This window comes from Larimichthys crocea, chromosome XIX (genome assembly GCF_000972845.2).
Source record: "Larimichthys crocea isolate SSNF chromosome XIX, L_crocea_2.0, whole genome shotgun sequence".
Lineage (NCBI taxonomy): Eukaryota > Metazoa > Chordata > Actinopteri > Sciaenidae > Larimichthys > Larimichthys crocea.
The window spans coordinates 2,154,933-2,179,783 of record NC_040029.1 but is presented as its reverse complement, the minus strand read 5'-3'; the positions used below and the strand labels follow the sequence as shown (position 1 = coordinate 2,179,783).

Here is a 24,851-nt window from a genome sequence, read left to right as displayed (position 1 = left end):
AAACTTTAAAGGTATAATTTACTTTTTGATTGTAATTAAGGTATTTCTAATGGATTATGTCCTCAGACACACTGCATGGTTTAAGGGGTAAAACCATCCTTAAATACCACAGTTTGTTCCCAAAGGACAGGTGAAGAATCCAGGATTCATAAACCATAAATATAATCTATTAAAAATATTTTGACATGATACATTCATGTCATGTCATTCATACAAACATGTTTGATGATGAACCCCTGAATCTGCACCTGGATTGAAAAATGAGGTCCTATGGGGTCCAAATTAAGGAGGCATATGTAACATAGTTTGGTAATCTAAAAAATGCAGATAATCCACTAAAATAGCTTCATTTTAATCCAGACCCTGAAAACATAAATAAATAAATATACCTGAATACTGTTCAGTATGGAAACTAAGGAACACCCCAGGAAAAATGACCCGAGATAAGACGGTGTCCACAGCCTTGGCTGTTCTTGGCTTCCATACTTTAAAGGTTAAATATGAATTTATATATATATTTGCACCTGAAAATATTTCATGCTACGGAAATTGAGAACTACAGTCGATCCAATAATTTAATTTTATCCCATTACACTCCAAATCCAGTTAATCATCTGTCGTGTTCTTATGACAACAGGATAATTATGTCATTGTCTCTAGAAAACAATATTTTCTTGACATGATGTGTTAAATACACCAATATAACGAGGGGAGGATTTTTGTTTTTCTCAATCCCGTTATCAAGAATGACACTTTTGATTTTGAGATAATGGACTTATGATCACAAGATAAATCAAATAAAATGTCCGCAAACACAGGCCATTCTTGACTTCCATAGAAACAACTGCCGTTTACCATTGACGATGAAGATTGGTTCCTGCAACCAAACTACAAGCTGCCTCCAACGTGACCAGGTCCAGATATGAGTTGAAGCAGTGGATTAGTCCTTTAATTGTCTTTTATCACCTCTCTTATTCCTAACTTCCTCCTCAGCATCTCCATATTCACCAGCTTCTTGGCCGGCTTCAGGCCTAACACTCTCCTCTGTCGCTGCCCATTAAACATGTGAGTGACCCCGCTGTGTGACCCCCGCTGCAGCCAAATTTCAGCTTCCTTTTCTTTCTTTCTTTTGTTTTTTTTTTTTGGGCCTTATTCTGGTGGCTTTTTGTTGTCGTGAGGCTCAGTGGTAATTGGGTTGCCATCAGCCTGTCAGAGCGACGCAGCGGGTTCTCGTGGGTAAATGAATGTCAGTGTCAGTGTCCGGCGCTGAAAACAAACAACCTCATCCCACGGCGAGCTCGGGGTGCGAGGCCGCCTGTCGGAACTCATCTGTCCTCAGCTTAATCCCCCCTCCCTCTCCTGTACCCGCCTGATCTGTGCGGGACATGGGACGAGCAGGAGAGAGGTGTAGAAGAAAATGAGCATTTGCATCTAAATGGAATGTTTTTCCTCCCTTCATTCCTGCCTCTCTATTTGGTTGGTAATGACTTCGAGGCATGAAAGGAAATCCTTCTGTCTTCTAGTGGCTTCAGTTCTAAACAGAAACCTTAATTCATCTCACTCCTGTCTTCTCTTTGTTCTTTGCCACGATGTCATCCTTCCCCTCTTGAGAGTAAGGAGGTGTGTGTGTGTGTGTGACATCACTCCCCTTGCCCTCCTTTTAGTCAACGTTCATGTAAAACACCATCACACTTGACATTCACAGGATTATGTAACCTAAAGGCCCTACAGAGCATCACAACACTTCCACCATGACACTGTCTGCTTCCTTTTCCTCAGGAGAAAGCGTGCCCCTGTTCTTGCCTCGGGTCATGTTTAAACGCAGACACACACACAGTCAGGTGTTCTCATCTCTCGGTTATACACATAGATTATGTGTAAATCCCAAACCATGATACAAACATCCTGTTTACACACTGCAGCTCATAGACCTCCAGGGGAATAATGATTCTTGCATGGCCCTGTATTATTAATTCATATCCAGTGGTAGGGCTTCAACAGGAGTGTGTCTTCGCCTTGTGCAGTTTGTTTGGCCCCGGTGGGCATTGTTTTAGCCCGTCTCACCCCAGACCTCCCCTAGCCTCGCCGTCCAGGTCCCTTCTCCCATTAGGGGGCATAACGATGTTGAATTATTCACTGATGTTTGAATAATTCAAGGTGAAAACGCTCATTGACTGAGGGGGGGTGTACACATGCCAATCTGCTGTCCTGAGTGTCAGTCTGGACCTTTTAATGAGGAGGAGAAGTCAAATGTGTGTACTGGAGGTGATTCAAATTAAAAAAGAGTTGCGCGTATTCATTGTGTACTTTTATTAACACTGTTTTACATAATCAAAAAAGTGCTTTTAATACTTTTATGTGTCGTTCTTTTAATTCAATCATTTCAATTTGTCCTGAATTAATCACAAAAATTCAAGTACTATGCTACTAAGAACAACATCGATACCCACAAACTAAGATTAATCTTAATTATCTAATCATTTTCCTCAATCTTAAAACTGCTATAATAAATATTTTCTGTGAACTCGCAAAGACTTATCGCCAAACCTTTACATCTACGCAACATTTTAGCGTCTTTCAGCTCATTGTTTTGGTTTTACAGCCTCGCAGCCTTGATGTTTTTGATTCACTCTCGCAGCTCAGCATAATTCCTATTTCTAGTGAAAAAGTTCCCAAAACCCACTGCTAGCACCAAACAGCAGACAAGTTAGCGACTAGCTGGTGAATATAATGGAGTGTTTGGTGACTGAAGAGCCAGATATTTCTCTCAGGGGTCGGTGGAGACCAAAACAGAGCTAAAAGGGGAGTGAAAGTTGGACGTTTGGCCTGAGCCAGTGTTGCTGTTAGGGCAACTTAAAGGGTGATGTCAGTGTTTATGTTTAGTTGTGATGTCCCCAATTGGCCTAAATCTATAAATGGAGCTTTAACTGACATGTATGCGACACAGAAAGTTCTGATATCTTGATCCTCGGTGAACACAGGAGAATTTTCTGCTCCCAGCACTGTGCTAACTTCATTATAAACTGGGCCATAAATTTCCAATTACGACCTTCAACTATTTCAACCACAGTCTACAGAGTCTAGAATACAGGGTTTTTTTTTTTTGGGGAGACCATGAATTTACTTTTCATTTCACTTTTAAATGATTTTCAAATTGTTCAATATTTTGACGCCAGCCCATAATTCCTCCATTTAATCGTCACTGTCGTCTTCCTCATCTGGGTCATGACTTTCGGAGCTGTCCTCTGTCAAGTAGCTGTCGGGGCTTTCCTGGTCGTCAGCAGACTCGTCATCGTCCTCAGTGTTCACCCTCCCCGACAGGACGTCCTCTATCCAGTCCTCCAGCTCCTCGGCGGTGGGCAAGTCCTCGTCGTTGGACATGTCCAGCCACACGCTATCCGCCTGGATCACAGAGCATCAAGGAAGTCAAGGTAAAGGCAGATAAACACTTCCCTTTGGTGCAGTCCAAGATTGTGTAGATCCTTACTTACATCTGTTACGTTCACCACACCAATCTGAGGCCTAAACAGGTCCAACTTGAAGGTTTTTTCCCAGTAAGTGGTCAGCTGGAGGGGCGAGACAGATCCGGTTAACTTAGACTATCAGTGACATTTGAAAGAAATGTGGTTACATTGGTAGTGATGAGGCAGAACCAGTGGGAAATCATCAGGGTCGATCCAGACGATGCTGAGCTCAGGGTTGTTGGTGTTGTCTCTGGCCACGTCTTTCAGGATCTCTAGGAACTCATAGCCATCTGGGGACGACAGAACAGAGGAACCTGAGCTCACCTTCAGGCGCTTGAGACAAAAAAACAAACCGTGAAACCAAAAAGGGAAACGGTGCTGACCTGGATCTTCTTCCTCTGCAAACGCAACAATATGTATTCCATCCATGTCGTCCTCCTAGAAATGTATTTACAGCACAAGAATGGTTTACAACCCAGCCTTGGTAAAATAAATCAGGACTAATCCATTTAAGTGTCATAGGTTTGATTCCCATACCCATGTTTCAAACATATTCTCTGCCCGGAGCTTCCTCAAAGTAGCTCTGTGAAGAGCACATTTTCATAAAATGTTCAAACAGCATGAAAACAACCCTTAAAAGACATAAATAATAATACAAATCTCATCAACCTTCTGTGTTGGTTGACAAACTCCACAATGTCCATCTCTGTCAGAGGTCTGCCAGGCAGGATGGCCGGCTCCTCCATGAACGGCTCATAAAAGTTCACCTCGTTCATCTTAAGAGACAGATGTTTGGCTACCTAAAACATACGACATGACAGGATTTCATTATGATAAGCAGCTGGAGGATGTATTCATGGGCTTTTGTTTAATGAGAGGATGAAGCTCATTAAAAATCTGAAGCATTTCATTAAAAAAATTACATTTCTTATCAATGTATTTTACTTTAAAGCTCTTACAAGTGTGTTTAATGCCTCACTTTTCTCCCAAGTGTGTTCAAACTTGTACGTGGAAATAGTTCTGTCCCATCATTTAATTGTTAGTATTGATTAAAAAAGGGATCGTCAATGCTCATAGCTGCCAACGAGGCAGAGCAATCGTGTTGCATATTAAACTTATTACCAGCTTACATGTATTAGATGAGAAGATAAATACCACTCCTGTTTCTGTACACTATATATGGCTAACGCTCACTAATTAACATTTTATGGTGGGATAAGTCACTGCCTCTGGCACACAACATCTCGTAAAAACCACAACCGCTCATTTTTAGACTACATTTTTTGCACTAAGTAAACAAACCAAGTGTTAATTACTGAGCTTCAGAGATGCTACGTGGATATTTTCGCATATTTCCCCAAAATATCAAACTATCACTCCCAAAAAGAGTGTATTAAAATGCAATGTGTATGTGATGTTTTGATGCAGATTTTATTTTGTACATTAATACTCACAGATTTGTCAAACGTAGCAAAGAACTTGATGTAAGGTTGAAAACGTTCTGACGCCTCTTGAAAAGCTTTGTAGTCTGAGAAATAAAAAAAAGTAGCCAGACAGAGAAAGAGAGAGAGAGAGATTGACGAGGAAGTCAAGAGCGAATAGAAAACAGAGATGAAGAAGGTAAAACATGAGTGTGTGGAAAGTCGTCTTTCACATTCTGCTCACATTCCTAGCCAAATGTGCAATATGTGATCAGGAAGGCAAGCGGTGAAACCCGCTCGCTTCATTCAATTTCCCATCATGATTGTACTGTCTTCACCCAAGTAACAAAGTCTCCCTTAATACAGTTTTATACGCTTGTAACGCACTCCTGGCTCCGCTCCCAACAAGGTCACAACCAAGGACCAACCTATCTGTGGACAGAAATAGGCTCCATAATGAAACTTCATGCCACTGTCATATCGGACCAGATAACATCTTCCCTGTCTCACTTTTTCTTCCTTTTTCGAGAGGAACTATAATTGCAGTTTGACCTATTAGACAGAGAACTAGAAGCTATTTAAAGGCTCTCAAGAGACGGAGTGAGAGTGCCACAGTCTAGAATCAGGTTTCCCTTTAGCAGCAGTTAGACTACATGGTAATGTCCATTAGCCTCTAGATCCCATTAGTGTCCGGGGAGCATAGTGAGGAAACTTTAGGGGCCCAGATGTATTTTAAACCCGTCACACTGTCCCTGTCCTTGTAAAAGCTAACGCAAATGTATTAAGGAACTAACATGAATCCTCTCCTCTGAAGTAGCCAATCAGACGGATGTCCTCCTCCATCCTCTCAAAGGCTCGCAGCTCCATGGCATTATTGATCATTTCCACAGGGTCCTCCAGCACCTAGGGGGCGGTGTAACAACAGCAACAAAACACGTAAAAAGATAGTTAAACACTTTTGGGAAATCTGCATATCCACTTTCTTGCTGAGAATTAGATAATTTGGTCGATACCACTCACCTAAAAACTGTTCCATTTACTATAAAATACATTTACACTTGTTCTAATGTTAAAGACAGTTAAAGACTGTCCACTCACATCCAACAGAAACTCCACCAGTGTGTCTGATGAGAGCTCCCCATCAAACTCGATGACGCGGTCGTCCTTGAAGACGTACAAGCTGCCCACCTCCTCCAGACCTAATTAAACAGCAGGAGTAAAGTAATATGACTGCAACAAAGCTAATCTGAAATACTGTGTTTAGAAAAGTTTGAGATCACAGACACGGAGTCTATGTGGAAAGCAACGTCACACAGAGAAGTCAATATTTTGGGACAACCACAAACAAGAGAGAGGATAGAAAATATTGATCTAAAGCACAATCCAGATTTGGACATTCAGCATGCTGTGAAATGATTCATGAGTCATACCCAGTTTTCTGGCTACTTTGGCGTCTTTCTGGGAGTCCACCATCCCAAAACCGATGTCTTTGTTCTCCAGGACCTGAGCTGTGAGCTGAACAAATTTGATTTGATTTGATTTGATTTATTTAGCACATAATTAATTACATTATCCATAAAAAGAAAAGAAAAAGAAAAAAACTCAAAAACAAACGAATAGCAAAAGGATATTATGCACAGCGGACATGCAAGGAGGTCCGAAAAAACCCTCAAGGGGCTTGTCAAAAGAGCCTCCTGAAACAATTACAGGGTATGAATAAAAATGCAAGCTACTGTCTTATACAGGGCATACACAGCTAAGGACAGCTTCAAAAAAATAAAAAATAAAACACAGCTGAACACATAGATCCAGGATATACACACATCAAGGTGTTATAAAAATTAAAACGGAACATTCAGTTCTTGATTACACTATTAAAAGCTGGTTGAGAGAGTTTAAGAAAATGAGGAGGAAGTGAATTCCATATCTTGGAACCTCTGTAGGAAATCTTAAATTGTGATGAAACAGTTCTCGATTGTGGGGGCCGAAGCTGATAGGCTTTACGAGTTGAGAAATTATGATATTGATTGTTTGCAGAAAATAAATTGTCAAACAAGGAGGGAAGTGTTTTGTTTAAAGAACAATATACAAACTGAGCAATCTGGAAGTAATTAAGCTGATAAATATTAAGAATACCAAATTTATGAAACAAAGGTAAAGTATGGGTTGTTGGAGGAGAAAGAGCCATGATTCTCACTGCACGTTTTTGCAACCTAAAAATGGGCTGCAGCTTAGTTTGATGGGTACTAGCCCAAGCAATGTTGCAGTAACTTAAAAAAGGATAAATCATAGAATAATATAGATTCAGGGAAACTTTTGTATTTAGAAGATGCAGGATTTTCCCAATAATTCCAATATTTTTTGCGATTTTAGATGTAATTAGAGAGATATGAGGTTTCCAAGATAGGTTTTCATCAATCAACACCCCAAGAAAACGACAAGTGTAGCATTGACAAGGTAGCATTGATAAAGACAGAAGAACTTAACTTAACTTAACTTAATTTAACTTAACTTAACTTAACTGGATGACTTACAGTTTAACATCTAAACATTATTGCCAGCATAAGAGAGGACACGAGTCTCCTCAGGTCAACCAAAGAAAGTTTAAACAAAACCAAAGAAATATGAACATATTACACCTGTGCTAAAGTCTGCATTGGTTACCTGGAATAGGACTAAATTACATAATGATATTAAGAATATTATTTGTTTTTAGGGTGAACACAAACATGGACGAATATTTAGTAATTATGCTACACATTCTCTGTCCACTGTCCAAATGATACCACATTTAAAACTTCTTGAATCTATACTTAAAGACTACTGGAACCTGTGTTTGTAATTTAACTGTATTTTTTAATAAAAATACAAATGTATTTTTTTAATTTAATCTCTTTTTAATGATTTGATTGTGAGGGTTTGTTTTTAGCAGTACTCTAATCTAAAGAACTTTCTGGGCTCCATAGATATCATTTTTTATCTTGTGTAAAACCTAAAACATTCAATGTGAGTTGAGTTAAAATAGAGAAAAGCAGCAAATCCTCAGCAGGAAACACATTTGGGTTCCTCCACCTTCCGAATCTCACTTTAACCCCTGAATGTTAGCATGCTTACACACTTAACTAACGAGATAAACATTATATTTGCTGCACATCGGCATGTTGTCATTGTAAGGATGTTAGTATTTAGCTCAAAGGGCACCACCACTGTGCATATATAGCTACAGCATCACATTTAGACCACCATCGAGCAGCGGTTCCCAACCTGTTGAGGGCACAAATCCGGTTTCTATAGTTGTTACTTTTACTTGTGAAATACTGAAAAACTTTGACCTCCTTTAGTTCGTTAAGATTATTTAACAGTAACAGTATTGTTAAATTCTGAGTAGTCATACATTTGGGAACCACAGAGTAGAAAATCATGGACTTCAGTGTTTCTAAAATGGGATCAAAATACTTCACACCAACACTCTCTCTACTCTGCACTCTGCGTTTAGTTTGGCACTTGCACTCCGTGTATTTGAGCTGGCATCCACAGCTGCCGCTGTCTTCATCAATACATTCTTGTTAGAGGGAAGCTGTGAGTCAGGACAGCTTGCCTTTCAAATTTCAAGAAACGCTTCTTGAGGAAGGAAAAACAGATTTAGAAATACCACTAAAGAGACGAGACTTCTGAGGCTGCTGTGTGTGTGTGTGTCTGCTCTCAAAATGTGTGCGACATGACAGGAATGCAAGAGCGATCACTGAGCAAATTTTAGGTGTGACAAACTTGGCTTCCCTTTTCTCATACTTTTAGCTCATAAATAAGGAGAAAGGGGGATGCAGGAGAGCATCCACTTATTTCTAGTTCACAAAGAGTTTTGGGAACGAGCTATAATTAACAGAATGACCTAGAAACAATCCCTGGATACATGTGAGCCACAGAGGAGGGGGTGTAATGGGATTCAAAAGCACTGCTGCCAGTTAAGAGAGCGTGCAGGTAGAACACTGACTCCGTCCATCAAAGCGTGACAGCGTGACAGCTATGAATCCAGCCTCACGTCACTTCATGGTTAAAGCAGACAGGAAGAATGAGGCATCCAGTGTCTGCTTTTCCAACCACCGACTACACAATCACTCGTTATGACAGGTTAGAGTCAAGGCAGCGCAGTTGTTCGGCTGTGAGTTTGACCCGTGGGGGATTTGAGCGGTTGCTTATTGAGACATTTTGTTATGTTATCAGTGACATCAGATATATGATCAGTCGTGACGTCTTCTTGGCAGGTGACTCAGGTGTTGTGTACCTGAAGACAGTAGCAGTGTCAGAAAGACTTCTTTCCTTGCTCCTTTTCTAGTCTGTACCAGTTCATCACTTTCTAAATTCACCTTATTTTATTGACTTACTTCATCACTTTTCTTTCTGTTGTTTTGTAATCTAAAACCTGACTTCCAGTAATCTCCTACAATACATCAGGGATGACACTCTCATGGAATTCCAGCTTTTAAATGAGGCGTGAGGAGCGATGAGTGAGATGGGTGATGAGGTGCTCGGCAGCACAGAAGGTTCTGGGTTCAAACCCACAGCTGGGGTCTTTTAATGTGTATTTTGCATGTTCTGTTGCATGTGTGTGGGTTCTCTCCAGTTGCTAATTAGCACTAAACACAATGTACAGCTGAGATTGATGGGAAGGTGATTAGTCTTAGTCGATTAATCGATTAATCGATTAATCGATTAGTCGATTAGTCGATTAACTACTAACTAACTAGTTTCAGTAATTTGTCATCAGTTTCTCCACTGTGAATTTTATATGATGTATAAATTAGATATAGTTAGGTTTTGGATAAAAGATTGACTGGAGATCAGCAGCTGTCATATTATATAAAAATTAGACAATATATAGATGACCATCTTTGACTGATGAACTGTTTGTTCTCTTATCATTTATTAATCACCTATTAACATTTACAACTCTAGACTTGTTGGATTAAAAAAACATTCATAAATGACTTACTAACATTTCTTAATTAGTATTTATTAATGGATTGCTAACATTTACGACTGCAAGGGATTTTCACAACCTGGGAAATGTGGCTAATTTTATGAACAAATTGTTTAAAATAAAGGCATTTTTTATAAAAAATGTGACCTTGTTTTAGGGGGCATTTAATGGAATAACACTTCACTTGCTTTTCATGTCTCAAACCTTTGTAGTGAACTTGAAGAAGAGCCATAAAAAAGAAAAGAAAAAAACATCAGCACTAATCTCTGTGTCTTTACAGCCTCTCTTGGGATTTGTCTGTCTCTTCACTAACTCCTCCAGCTCTCCTCTTTCCTCCCCTGTGGACCCTCATCCTTACCTCCAGCACCAGCTCTGTCATCTGGAACCTCTTCTGCAGGCCCTTGTTGGCAGGCAGTGGTTCATGGTAGAACAGGCACAGCAGGTCGTACCTCTTCAGAGCCTTCTTGTAGTTGCGCTCGCTGATGTCCAGCACCCTGTCCTTCCCGTCAAAATTAGGGAACTCGAGACCTTCCTCGGCAGTGCAAAGGAAAACCAGGTGAAGGCACAGGCCGGATAGTAGAGAAAGCCACATTTGCTGCATTGCTGTTCAATTAGAGTTTTTTTTTAGCCAGAATGAAGTTTGCAGAGAAAATCAAAGAACCAAGAAGTACGGCAGATATCATGCAAAGGAGAAATCCATCCAGCAAATGTGAAACATTCTCACAAATATTTCATCACTATCTCTCCCCTCTCTGCTTCTCTCTGTGGCTCTCCTCCTTGATATCTCTCCCTCTCCACCTGTCTCCTGTCTCCTCCTCCCTCCGTCACTCAGTCTTACTGCCCCAAATCTCCCAGGAGGGTCTCTTTCTCTCTCTCCCTTCCCTCTTTGAGTGAGAAACTCATGAATCCATTTACAGGACAAATCATCCATGTGTGATAGTCATTCATGCCCTTGAAATAAATTCAGAAATTAGAGCAGAAGAAGCTGTGGGGATTTCATCCTGCCATTTAAACAGCGGTGACATGATCCATGTCAGGGCAACGATTATAGGGCTTTAGCTATATGCATTGTAACAGTGAATCTCATGCCATGACATGAATTGATTGATTTAGTCTGGTGGAACATGAGGGTGAATATAAGGAGACACATTTTGTGAGGAGTGTCCCTTTAATGTCACTTTTGCGCTAATCTTTTAGCCGTTACGGTAGCCTGCATTTAAACGAATTTCGCAGTGCGCGTTACCGTAATGACGACGGTCTCCAGCCAGAAGTAACAGATCACCGATGATCAGACAGAGCTGGAGGATAGAGAAAGATGGAGCGCTCCTGGCTGTGGAGGTTTTTAACGCTGCTGCAAGTTTGTGATTTATGTTTGGCTTCCGCTTCAGGTAACATTATCTCAAACAAACACGAAACTGTGAACGCGTTTTTAAAAAAAAGGCAGTGATAAGACTTTTGTTTCGCGGTTCTTCCTCGAGGTGAATTTTGGGTGTTGGAGTCATTCATCACTTCACGAGCTAGTCCACTAGCACGCGAGCTAACTCAGTTAGGCTGACTTTAAGGCTTGACATGAAGTTAGCACTGTAATATTATTAATCATAAAACGTGATTTTAAATAGTTTAATTTAATGTCAATATTCATGGAGGCTGGGCGTAGTTATGGCAACAGGTCTGCTAAATGCTAGTTAGCACTTAGAAATGTTAAAATGTTCTGACTGACTACACACATACACACACACACACACGTATATATGTATATATACACATACATATATATATGTATATATGTGGGGTTTGTGTATATAGATTATATATATAATATATATATATATAATATATATTATACACACACACACCACACTCACACACATCACACACACACAACATACAGATATATATCTATATATAGCTAGAGAGTCTATCGATAGATCTATATAGTGGGTGTATCTTTTGCTGTAATTGTAACTTAAAGTAATGAAATGTGAATAACAGACAGACACAACCTTAGGGACACAGCACCTGTGAAGCCCCTTTTGAACCACTAGTCTTGTTTGGGACATCCTCATTGGGGGTACTGATCCATTAAACACTCTATACTTTGTACATCAGGGTCCTGACCCATTGGTTGAAGATAGGAATAATCCATTATGAAAGTCTGCTCTGACATTATGTTTTCCTATTTGTAGGGAAACAGTGGAAGAAGATTAGAGACAAGATTTCCGATGCTGTTCATGGGTACACGCCGTGTAACCCTGTCAACTGCAGCTGCCATCTAAGGTGTGCCTTTGCTTTTCCTCATATATTGCAGCACCAAATGTTTTATAGATATCTGACAGGATCATTTCGATCTCAGTGTCCTGCAGCAGGACTTGCAGCCCTTCAGAGGGAAAATCTCTGAGGATGCCATGGCTGCGACTGTTCAAAGAGGGGTGGGCACCCACTACCAGATCATTGGCCACAGGTTGTACAGAGAGCACAGCTGTATGTTTCCTGCCAGGTAAGGAGAAGAAGTATCTGATCAGATTTCAGTTTCAATTGCTTGCGTTGATATGTGCACAGTGTACAGCTGCTTGTTTCCGGTTTGCAGGTGCAGCGGGGTGGAGCATTTCATGCTGGAGGTGATCGACAGGTTACCTGACTTGGAGATGGTGGTTAATGTCAGGGATTATCCTCAAGTCCCCAGCTGGGTGCAGCCAACGCTGCCGGTCTTCTCTTTCAGTAAGGTCAGACTTGGACACTCTTGAAAACAGACACAATTGTTTATTAAATAAAATAAGTGGGGTTTATTTTGACGTGTGTTTATTCGATTCAAGCAGACAGCAGACTACCAGGACATCATGTACCCTGCGTGGACGTTTTGGGAGGGCGGACCTGCTGTGTGGCCGATATACCCCACTGGACTGGGAAGATGGGATCTGATGAGGGAGGACCTGAAAAAGTAAAGTCATGTATACGGTCTACACGTGTGTACTTACTGTGGCTGAAATTATAATGCAGTTAGTTTAATCGTGGGTTGAAACAAAGTAGAGCATTTATGGAAAGAATGGTGTCGACTAATCATAGCCTCTCAGATGTGATGACGCATAAATCATACCCATATTCACACACACTTCTATAATTTCAGTGTGTCTCATCCATGTCATGTGTTGCTGTAGGTCTGCAGCACAGTGGCCATGGAAGAAGAAGGAGTCCAGAGGATTCTTCAGAGGCTCCAGGTCATTACCGTGAACTTGTGTGTGTTATGTGACCTTATACATCGCTCAATATTTGTTAGCCAGCTAGTCTATCTCATCTCTTCTTGTGGCATACTTGCCTGTCAAACTGTGCCCCACTTTTCACCTGCAAACTTTTTTCTTCTATCAAGCTGTCCAAATAAATTTAGCACACTCTCTCTCTATCTGAAACTCCAGGCTGCCGTTTTCTAATCTTCTCCCTTGTTTTCTTTGATAGAACCAGTCCGGAGCGCGACCCTCTGATCCTTCTGTCCAGAGAAGCTCCAGAGCTCGTGGATGCAGAGTACACAAAGAACCAGGCCTGGAAGTCTGAGAAGGTCTGTCTTACTGAAATCACACCAGGGGCAAATTTTTCTGCATTTTGTTGATGTTTGAAGCATCAGAACAGAGAAAACTAATGTGTAAATCACAGCCCACGTCTTCCTTCTTGTTTTAGGACACACTAGGGAGACCCCCAGCCAAAGAAATCCCACTGGTGGATCACTGCAAATACAAGTAAGCTGGACTCAAGGTCAGAACGGTGGACACATCATCATTTCTGAGCAGTTTTAACACTCCCTTACATCCTTACAGATATTTGTTCAACTTCCGTGGCGTGGCGGCCAGCTTCCGCTTCAAACATCTCTTCCTCTGTGGTTCTTTGGTGTTTCATGTGGGGGATGAATGGCAGGAGTTTTTCTACCCTCAGCTCAAGCCATGGGTGCACTACATCCCAGTGAAGCAGGACCTCTCTGATCTCAGGTACCACAACCACTGTCTCATATTTACTGCCCAGTTGTGATGATTCCTTGGAATCCTACATATTTCTTGTTTGACTGATGAGGCTTACTAAAATATATAAAATAAAAAAATATGATCTGACGGTTTCCACATGTGTTGTGCATGTGTGGAAAGGAACTCCTGAACTCGAAATTTGGACGCTTCTGGAGATGCAGATGTGTTTTCATCCCCCAAAAAGAAGGACGTATTAGTTCAAGTTACCTTTATATTATCAGCTCAACAAAAAGAAAGCGATTGGATATGTTAGGAAATCACTGTTGTAGTTCTTTGGCAATATTTTAAAACTCCTTTCAGTAGATTAAACGGGTAAAACAGGAGCTGCTGTGCGCCCTTAAAGTATCATTCATCTTTTGCTTCCTCTGTCACCGTGGTGAGTCAGCAGTGATGAGCAGCAGGCGTAGCAGCTATTTTTATGGATTTGTATTCCCTCGGTTCATGTTTTGTGGCTCCAAATCGGAACGCCTTAAAATACCAAAAAAAACCCCAAACATGCAATTTTCAGTGGAGCCAGTTTTCTTCCAGCTTACTGGTGAAAATCACTGTACAGCCCTTTAGTAAATAAAGACATATGCTACTCTTATAGTCTCACAGATGTATGTCAGCATCATACAAATACATGTGAAGCTTTCTAACACTTTTCAGTTTTATCTCCTGCATATATACTAAATGTGTGTCTTCACATGTCTCCCTCAGGGAGCTACTACAGTTTGTCAAAGAGAATGATGCCATCGCACAGGAGATTGCCACAAGGTAACAAATCATATTTTCTGGACTGAATTTTAATAGTTTTCAGAGGTCAGTCTGACTTTCTGTTTCTGCCTCCCCCCCAAAAAAAAAGGGGTAAGGAATTTATCCTCAACCACCTGCGGATGCAAGATATTTCCTGCTACTGGGAGAGACTCCTCACTGAGTTCAGCCAACTCCTCACCTACAAACCCAAAAGGAAGAGCGACTACAGCCAGATCGTCCACAGACCCAGCAAGACGGAGCTATAAGACGGAGCCTCTGTGGGGACCAGGGCAGCTGTAGTGAAGGGAAGCACTAGATGATGAATGTAAATAACCGAACCACAGCATTTGATTTCCTCACAAGCAGCGTTAGACTGCGTGTCCTCACGGAAGATGCAGTTATAGGGCACGTAGTTTTAGTATTACACGGTCATAGATGTAGCTTTAGTGTGTTGACTGTGGATGCTGCCATACCTTCAGGTGCCACTAGGGGGCTCTTACACCATTTCTGAGTCATTGATCACTCTCTGGTTCAATCAGTTGATTTTTTTTTTTTTTTTTTTTTTTTTTATGGTGTCATGTCTGGCCTCACCAGCAAAATAACATCCAATGTGAGATGTGTTTTTAAACTTTTAGAAATAACCCTGATGACATCATAGTGATGTCATCAGGGTTATTTCTGCTTGGGCTTGGAGAAAACGTTGTAACAAATTAGTCTGCATGTACACTGGGGGTGTGTGGTTTCTGTGTTTGTATGTGGCAAGGGGGCTGTCTGCTGCTGCTTTATAGAAGAGTCGTACTAAATTACCGAGGTGTCCCTTTAACATGCAATGTAAAATCTTCAGACCTCTTGCTGCTGAAAAACGTTGGATTTGATTTTCTGTATTTGAAAGTCAGCTCGGTCATCCTCGAGTGGAAGAAGTTCAGCACCTCGCTCATGAAGCTGAACCGAACCTTTTGACCTCTTACTGCCGACCACTCAGTCCAAAGAGAATATTACACGTCCAGCTATGGAGCACGTTAAACTCTCATTTTAAGTACTTGAATCAGCACAGCAAAGCGTGACGTCGACTTTATCTGGCCTGTTTGTACGTTTCCACCCAGCAACCCCAATTTAATTGATCCAAGTCATCCCTGACATCAGCCTTGCTGCACTGCCCTCTACTGGACAGCTGAGAAAACTCCAGCAGAGCTGTACCAAGCTTCAGCACAATAACATATCCATGTACTGTTTGATTTGTCTGTCAGTGTCAGTCTTTGGATTGATTCTGCCAAAAGTTAAATGCACAAAATAATTACTCCCAGTCTACATTTCATTCCACACTAAGTGCCAACAGTAAGCAATAATCACTTTAGAGTAATTAGTTCTGTTTTGATGTGAAACATTCATCTTAATTGTTTTGACCTTTTGATAATGATAATGTGTAGTTGATGCAGGAGAATGTTGAATATGTTGTAGTATTCACATTGGGCTGTGCACAAATAGATTCTCACCGAGGTAAGGCTGTTGTGTTTTTACAGTATTGTTAAAAACTGTGGTGAAGGTTGTCCGTTAGTATGTTGATCAGACCAAAAAGCTGTGATTGCGTGCCTGGTCAAAGTGTGGCAAATCATGTTTTTGTCACAACTTGTGCAGCGTTTTTGTTTGTTTTATGGCAATAAACGGTTTGGTTCTTAAAAGTTCTTCCTTTGACTACGTCAGTGATTCATTACAGTAAACATTTGTTGCACTATTAGAGAGAGGGAGAGAGAACTTTATTAATCCCTGAAGGGAAATTCTTTTGTTGGAGCAGCATTGCAAGTAACAACACAGAACAGGTACACACTATGTACAGGTATGAGGTAAAAATAGTAGTAGTTGTAGTAGAATAAACTCTAAGGAGGAAGAACATATGGTTCTACCTATAAAAATATACATAAGAAATTGGTAAATATAAAGTCAGTTCTCTACAGGTGAGCTATTTAAGTACAATTACCTACTGTCTATATCATAGATCTTCAACCTTTTTCAGCCCAAGAGACAAATAGAACAGATGTGTCACATTTTAAGCCTGGCCTATAATAACTTTTTACTTTATTCACCTTTTATTTCACCGTATTAACCTATTTATATGCTGGGTTATTAGCCTTTTTTTTTGTTTATGGTTGATTAAAAAAAAAAAAAAGTTTATGCATAATGGAATAATTTATTTTGTAAATAGTTTTTGTCAAAAGTAGCGTATTGTTGCATATTAACGCTTTCAGTTTACTTTCGTTTTTTATGAGAATTCATTCATTTATTCATTTAATGGGACCATGTACAGTATTATACATAAACGATTACATTTGATGTACTGCACCAGAGTTATCTTACAGCTACTTTTCATCTGCAGTGCCTTCGGAAGACACAGTTAAAACATATTACAGCACAATATGAAACAGTACAAAGCAAAAAAAACACACAGGACACATAATACAAAATACAAAGTTACACACATCAGAATCAGAATCAGAAGTACTTTATTAATCCCCGTAGGGAAATTGTTTTTGTTACCGCAGCTCCCAAACGGTAAGTGATAGCAAGAAAAACAAAAGAAAACAAAACTTTAACAATATACCCTATACAATATCCTATTTTAAACAATATATACACATTATATATATATAAATAACAGTTAAATAGAACCAGTAAAAAATAAAAAAAACAAGTAACAGTGAGATATGAGATAATTTAGTCTTTGAAATAAATAACAGTTAAATAGAACCAGTAACAGTAGATTAAAAACCAAGTAACAGTGAACTGTGCAATATGTAAATCAAAGCCTTATAAAGAGTTTAGTGAGAATTTAGTGAGGAGTTATACAGGCTGATGCTCACAGGTAGGAAAGACTTCTTATGCCGCTCTGTGGAGCATCTTGGTACCAGCAGTCTCTGACTGAAGGTGCTCCTGGGTCTGTCCAGCACCTCATGGAGTGGGTGGGAGTCATAACATACACCCACAATGTCAGAGGCTACAGAGCTGAGTACTCAATATCATTTTTGTTATATATTTTTTAAATGAATACATTCCTCTGCGGACCCCCAGAGGGTCATTGACCCCTGGTTGAAGACCCCTGGTCCATATTAATATATAATAATAATATAGTGCGCCTGCCTTGTAAGTCCTCCGCAGACAGGAGGCGCTGTTGTCACCATGCTCGGCCGGATGTGAAGGGTTGGGGACGCCGGCAGGCTGCAGAAAGTCACGTTAGAGACAGAGACAGCAGGAGGACGAAGACAGAAAACAAAGATGTGGACACGCTCCGTGAGGGACATTCATTGACGAGGAGCGGGACACGCCGGTAAACAGCCGCGTCATTGACGAGGAGCTTCGCCGGTAAGTTTGTTATGAGAGGAGCTAGCGGCTAAGCTAAGTTCACGTCAGCTCAGACGTTCACGTTAAAATAATCGTTAGATTAATCGACGAATCGAAAAATAATCGATAGATTAATCGATAGAAAAATAATCGTTAGATTAATCGATAGAAAAATAATCGTTAGATGCAGCCCTAGTTTATTGACGAAAGCGTGTAAAAAAAAAAAAAAAAAAAAAGCGTCAGGTGACCTGACACAGGTGAGCGGCTCGAGCTAATTAACGCTCAGCGTGACTACAGGTGGCGCTATGTTCAATGTTTATCAATATTTATCCATGTTTATCAATATTTATCCATGTTCATCAATATTTATCAATGTTTATCAAAACTTATCCATGTTTATCAATGTTTATCAATGTTTATCAATATTTATCAATGTTTATCAAAACTTATCCATGTTTATCAATATTTATCAATGTTTATCAATATTTATCAATGTTTATCAATGTTTATCAATGTTTATCAATATTTATCAATACTTATCTATCTTTGCAAGTTTATATTCGGTAGAAATGCATCTTTCGTCGTGCTACCCGTCCTCTGCTAATTTAGCTCGACAAAAACAAACAATTGTTCATCTTTGTGATGTTTTGAGCAACAAGTGTTGGTGTCTGAACAAAGGTATAAAACCAGAATTTAATGTAAATCGTTGGTTAATCGACTGTTTGACAAGTGAGGGTATTGTTTATTGTGTGTTTTGTGTTTAAAGAGATCATCAGTCTTGTTTTCACTGCATAGTATCTCTTAAAAAGACCTTTTTGTATTTATCTCTGACCCTGGACCAGCCAGCACACCCTGCTCAGAGGACCAGAGCAGTGCATTGAAAAAGCTCAATTTTGAAGTTGTGCGCCCCGTGTGTTTTGATAGGACTTCACCATTTAACAGCTGCTGAGTTGGACAGTCTATAAAGCCCTGCCAGGATCTCGTTCGCCTTCAGGCTATTTATTTTGAGGATGGAGCTTAAGTTGAAGCAACGCGCGCAACATCCCAACCCACGGCCATGTGTTTGTGCCTCTCCGCAGCAGCCTAATGCCAGCTGAAGCGTGATGCATCCAGAGCGGCCCAGAACGAGCCTCGCCCTGCAGAGACGTCAGGCAGATTCAGCCCCTCGGGGCATGCCGAGCACCGGTCTACTGCAGGGCCTCATCCAGAGCGCCAGGCCTCCCTCCTTCTGCTTCCTGCTCCCCAGGGTCCACGCAGCTGATGTGGCTGCTGCCCAGCCCGCACAGATGCCCTCGTCTTCATCCTCCTCCACCAGCAGTCCCGCTCCTGCATCCATCCACTCTCCCAGCACCGTGCCAAGCAGCATCGGCAGGCCAGAATTCCCAGACACAGGATGGGACCGCATCAAAGACCTCTTTGACAAAGAGTTAGTATCTCTGTTCCTCCTTGTCTTTTTTAATTTAGCTCTTTCACCTGTTTACCACCTTACTCTCTTTTAAAAGGTTAAATAAAAAAACATGTCCTCCGTTCTGCATCCATTTTGTTTGTTCTGCAGATGTAGACAGTGTGACGTCAAATCTGGAGCTGAAACAACTTTCAGATTAAATGATTTGACTGTAAATTAATTGAATACTATTTTGATTATTTACATTTAAATAACTTTTCATTTAAAACTTCCAGTTGTTCCCTTGTTACAGCTTCCTATTTTTAATGGGCTTTTTCTAGTGTAATAGTAAACCTCTGGTCCAACCAACATCCAATTCACAGGTGTCATCTAAACCTAGTGATGTCAGAATGAGGCGTGTCTTGAATAAAACTGGAAAAACTCTCTAAAGCTGCCTCAGTGTCACATACTTGGCTGTGCAAACTTTATTTTTGACTTTTCTGTGACCAAATGATTAATCAAGAAATGTTAATTGAAGTTATTGTAGTCCAAACAGTAAATGAGACTTTGGGTGTCCGGTCTTCATAAAGAGTAAGCCTATTTCAACACCATCATTGAATGCATTAAATATGCCAATTTAGTATAATTCTGTGAGACTGTACCACTTTTTTTTAGTATTTTTTTTTTTGGGCCTTTTATGCCTTTAATTGATAGGACAGCTGAAGAGAGACAGGAAGCAGAGAGAGGGGGAAATGACATGCAGCAAAGGGCCGTCTGATGCAGGATTCGAACCAGGGCCGACTGCAGCGAGGACTGTAGCCTCCACACACTGAAAGTGTGGGTGAGGCTGGTGTAGGGTTTGCTGAGAGTGTTGTACATAATTGAGAGGCAGAATAAAAGGTCATTGCAAAAAGGTTGCATGCCTAGTTTGTGTATTTGCGTTTGCTGCAAAAAAAGCGGACAGCTTAGCTGACAAGACCACTAAAACTTCACCAATGGAAAGCAATAAAGGTTTATTAGATAAGGGTTTCCTTCTCTAAATAAGAGAGGAAGACTAATACTGGTATTCCTCCTGTCCTGCAAACATTTTACAACTTACAAAATATTACAAACATTCATATTGGAATACAGTACAGGAGGTTTGGGTAGATTTCATCAATCAACAGTTTAAATCTAATCTAAAAACTAAAAAACAAAGAAACTAAATCTAAATCTACAAAAAAAACAAAAAATATAACCAACTCTAACACCTCACCTCACAAAGCTAATCTACAAAACACCTCACAACCAACACCTCAACCCACACCTCACCCACCATCTACTACCTACAAGAAAAGATGAATCTACACACTAATCTACTAAAAAATCTAAACTAATCTAAAAATCTAACAAAAAATAAAAAAAATCTAATCTTAAAATCTAAATCTAACTAAATCTAACAGAAAAAACAAAAATCTAAAAACAAATCTAACACCTCAACAACACCGTGAAAAATCAATCTAAAACACCCCACCCAAAACAAAAAACCTCACAGCCCCTGCAACAAAACACTACTAAATCGAACTAAAAACAAACCTCACACAATCCTCATGACGTCAGGTAGTTCAGTGCTTTTACTTTTTTTTTTTTTTTTTTTACATACTTGAGGAAAACAATCATACATTTATTTTCTAATATAGTTGGTTAACCTGTGTACCTGAAGTCATCATGAGTGCCGTGCTCTGGAGTGCGGGGCTTCCTAGTCCGTTTCCATTGGCTGTCCATCTGCATGTCAGCATTCACTGCTGCATCCGGGGCCGCAGCGTTTGCTGTGTCACACTCTGTTTACACCAGGGACCGAGGCTATGTTTGACCTAGTTTGTTGGAAAGCCCAAGAGGCACGGTCAAAAGCACATTGCACACAGCACAGACACAGAAAAGAAAGAAAAGCCATTTTGCAATAGAAACGACATTAGGTAGAATTAGGTGTACTGAAGATAATAAGCAAAAATTAATACAAAAAAAACACTGAAGAGAGAGAGAGATGCTATACACTCTGATGTTTTGTTGCAAAGAGCAATTATTCAACTTGTTTATCACATGGAGCCATAAGCAAATCATGAGACAAAGTTATTTACATGATTTTGTTCTCAGTATAGAGACAGTATTTCTTTGAGTTGATGTTTATTAGGTTGCACTCATTACAGTAGGAGGATTGGATTTGGATCACTTTATTGCGTTACTCAATATTGTATAATGTTGATCAAGTATAACTCTGTCTCACTCACACACACATGGTTGGACAGAAATACTTTAAGACATCATCGACTCCTGTCCAAACTGAACTTTGAAACAAAGTCAAACATGTCACTCCCCAGTGTCGAAACCCAAGCTGAAAAACACCAAAGATATGTGCCACATACACAGTATGCACAACATGTACAACAGGTCCAACAGTGTGTGTTTTCATTCTGAGTGAAGCAGTGTCCATTCATTCCAGAGAAGGTGTGTGAAGTCCAGACAAAGATTATCTTCACAGTTTTGTCAAGTCCCACCTTAAACAGAAACAGGAACAGTGCGGCTGAGTACGTCTGGCTCTGTTGGCCTTGAGTCCTGATCACATCTTTATTCTGTGGTAAACTGAGCATTCCTGGATCCTCTCATGTCCTTACTGCTGTCCTCCAGCTGAGAACATTCAGATCTCCAATCAGCTCGTCTGTCAACTGCAAACGGGCCGCCTTTTAAAGAAAGAAGATGACCAGTGAACAAGACAGCAACAACTTTACTGGAAATTTGTGTCCATTTTTTTTTACTCTGTACTTCTAATTTTAATCTCACCATTCAGCAAGTTTGAGCTTGTGGTATCTCTGTGCGTTCTCTCCTCTCTCTCTTCTCTGGCTTCTTCTCCTGCCAGCGACTGGATGCTGAGATCAAAGCACCGGTGGAATCCTGCCCACAAGTTAGGAGAAACTTAGAAAACATATCAGAGATGTACATTTGCCCAAAACAGCAAATACACTTATGCTTTTATTCTCTACAGTAGTTACTCTGTGTGTTTATGAGAACAGAAAGATATGAAACCATTCCAGGTTTCTGGGAAAACTGGGTATGTAATGTTCCTATACACTGGACCTCATGATTGCATAATGTATTTTGTAGCAGCAGCTACTGCCCGTCATTTCCACCATTGCGACAAACTCATGTCCAATTTTCTCTCATCTGTCTTTTGCAAAGTCACTCCCCCAGCAACACACCAAACCTTCCAGCCACACCTCCGCCACGTGCCCGGACGAGGGGCCGATTGGGCTGCGATCTGGAGCGTGATGTGCTTTCCGATTAGTTGCCTCCTTTCATTTCGCCCCCTTCTGCCCCGACTGCACCTGCATAGCCAGGGCTTGGCTGTTTGCACACATCAAATGCTCCAGGTGGCCGGTCCCTCAGGCAGGCAGTGAGAGGGAAGGAGGCAGCAATACTAGTGCGGACGCAACAGGAGAACAGACCAGGCCGAGCCAACATGAGCTGACTGATCACAGAGAAAATCCAAACCAGCCCCTCCAGTCTGTACACACATCAAACACCTAACACTCAATCTCCATTATACGATCAGATTCAAATCTGCCCTTGGCTCTGTGCGCTCAGCTGCAAGCGGCCAGAGGAGCGAGTGGAAAGTGGGGCAGAGAGAGAAGAGAGGCTGTGGGGAGAGAGGAGTGAAGCATAAGTCCAGATCAGACCATGCTAGATGGAGATGAGAGGCTGGAATAACTGAGATGTATAAATGGAGAGGGCAGCTGCTGCCTTGGCCTCCTCCTTGCTCTAGTACCCAAAACATGGCCCTCTGCAGTGCACATGAGTCCCTCGGCACTGCGAACTGAGCTGGAGGTGGGGGTGGGGGTTCAGCTGGGGCGACAGAGTTTTGCTGGAGGGGCGCAGCTGGCTGCCAGAGTGCTCACTGCTCTCAAGCACAGAGGCATGGACATGGACGCATACACGAGCAGTAATGCAAACACGTCTGTTTAAAAGGCTTCTGACGAGTTAACTCAAATCTGTGACGAGGGCCGAGACGCTTCAGGGAGCTAACCACATGTCCTGTGGAAGGCTGATGTGTTGGACGTTACAGTGATCAATGGATGGAACAGACACTTGTGGGAGCGGAAGCCAACCTTACCCCAGCACGCTCTGCTCGATGACTGTCCCAGCCACCAGCCGCCCCAGGCCCAGGTTCAGTCGGAAAGGCATCCAGCACTGCTCACACACACACCGAGAGTTTTATCATCATCACTCATAACCAATCGTGCTGGCATCTGTTGGAGCTATCCGTCATTGGGTTAACGAGGATATAAAAGGTTCCATTAAATTGCTGTCAGTACCAAAAAACAAACATCATTTCTGCACAATAAAGAAGACACTTTCTGCATGTATATTCTGGACTAAATATTTTTTTAATAATTATTTTATGGGTATTTATTATTTATTTAGACAGCTGCGGTCAAAAGATAAAAGAAACTGAAAGAGGGTCGTGGTCACGTCTAGCGCCATAACCTCAGTAATCTGGTCATGCAATGAAGGAAAAGTGGACTGTTCTCATCAAGATACATATCAGAGGGATCATGTGGGGTGTGTGCCTCCGGAGGAGTCAACAGTACTGGCACAGTGATCCATAGTTGTTAAAAAAGTTTGATGAGGCCACGCTGAGGTCCATGTGACTCACCTCCAGCTGCACATAGTGGCTGATGGCATACTGTCTCGGTACACAGACAGCCCGGTGCTGACAGAGCTAGAGAGGGAACAGATGAGGGAAGACGTTAGACACGAACAACAGATTTATTGAGGATGATCATTAAAAAATATCTAATAATTAATACATTTGATTGATGCTCCCTGTCACAGTTGGAGCTAAAATCACTAAAACCTTTAGCATCAGTTGTTGCCATGGTGCTGAACATGCTTTCATAAAACTGGATTTTAATCGAGCTGGTTTACGATGACTGCAGTTGTGTTTGGTTTAAGAAAATATCTGAATCTAATAAAAAATATGAGTTAAATTATAACCAATGTGTTTCTTACTTAAACAGGGTGACAAAAGCACCAACTCTCCGCTCCATCTCCATCCGTATCTCACAAACCCGGATAGCTGCGTTATGGGCGAGCGCTGAATGACACACAACCACATAAACAAAAACATTGTTTTTTAAGACTCCGTCATTCAACCGAATTAGTTACCGACACATTCACCCACTCCACTGCGTCCACTCGGCCTTATAGATTTCTGCCTGGCTGGCTGGATTAGCGCCTCTGGCGTGCGAGCTGCTGGCAGGCCTCCGAGAACAAGCCTGCAGTGCAGCGACTAGGCCGCTCTTTATCACGTTGGTCAGCTCCTCTGGGTAACTCTGTGGTCGGACTACAGGGAGACAAGAGACAAACATCAGTCATTTCAATTTACAAACTGTGACGTTGGCTCTAAGTTTTATGTAGCTACATTTGTTATTTGTATAAATGCAAATAATAGCTTTTGTAACAGCACGTAAAGCATGTTAAAAGACTGCATTGCGT

The 24,851-nt window shown here is 41.0% G+C and overlaps 3 protein-coding genes across 9 annotated transcripts in view; 2 read left to right on the top strand and 1 right to left on the bottom strand.

The window, feature by feature from the left end:
• Positions 1 to 2,269: 2,269 nt before the first annotated feature.
• On the bottom strand, positions 2,270 to 10,680 carry LOC104937493 (calsequestrin-2). The gene is made up of 11 exons (XM_027291665.1): positions 10,222 to 10,680; positions 6,316 to 6,400; positions 5,984 to 6,084; positions 5,680 to 5,788; positions 4,919 to 4,992; positions 4,134 to 4,264; positions 4,002 to 4,047; positions 3,848 to 3,902; positions 3,654 to 3,754; positions 3,492 to 3,566; positions 2,270 to 3,402 (listed from the first exon to the last, which is right to left on the bottom strand). Exons 1-11 carry the CDS (start codon positions 10,462 to 10,464, stop codon positions 3,193 to 3,195), a joined length of 1,230 nt encoding a protein of 409 aa, XP_027147466.1. The 5' UTR covers positions 10,465 to 10,680; the 3' UTR covers positions 2,270 to 3,192.
• Positions 10,681 to 11,132: 452 nt separating this feature from the next.
• Positions 11,133 to 16,287, top strand: poglut1 (protein O-glucosyltransferase 1). 2 transcript variants are annotated; one of them, XM_027291667.1, is made up of 11 exons: positions 11,133 to 11,251; positions 12,050 to 12,140; positions 12,217 to 12,360; positions 12,451 to 12,586; positions 12,680 to 12,801; positions 13,019 to 13,078; positions 13,314 to 13,413; positions 13,533 to 13,591; positions 13,670 to 13,837; positions 14,570 to 14,626; positions 14,715 to 16,287. In XM_027291667.1, exons 1-11 carry the CDS (start codon positions 11,179 to 11,181, stop codon positions 14,869 to 14,871), a joined length of 1,167 nt encoding a protein of 388 aa, XP_027147468.1. In that variant the 5' UTR covers positions 11,133 to 11,178; the 3' UTR covers positions 14,872 to 16,287. The 2 variants fall into 2 exon arrangements, with proteins under 2 accessions (XP_027147468.1, XP_027147467.1); XM_027291666.1 differs by having other exon boundaries at positions 12,677 to 12,801.
• Positions 16,288 to 17,759: 1,472 nt separating this feature from the next.
• timmdc1 (translocase of inner mitochondrial membrane domain containing 1) overlaps positions 17,760 to 24,851 on the top strand; it is a 15,976-nt gene continuing 8,884 nt past the window's right edge. For 3 of the 6 annotated variants that reach the window (XR_003464270.1, XR_003464271.1, XM_027291668.1), the window contains exons 1-2: positions 17,761 to 17,959; positions 19,018 to 19,364. Coding sequence is in view for 1 of the 6 variants with exons in the window: in XM_027291668.1 (XP_027147469.1) it covers positions 19,042 to 19,364 (323 nt within the window). In the remaining 5 variants the exon portion in view is untranslated. Of the gene's footprint in view, positions 17,960 to 18,119; positions 18,196 to 19,017; positions 19,365 to 24,851 lie in introns of those variants that run through there. The other 3 variants (XR_003464273.1, XR_003464272.1, XR_003464274.1) reach the window with 3 other exon arrangements.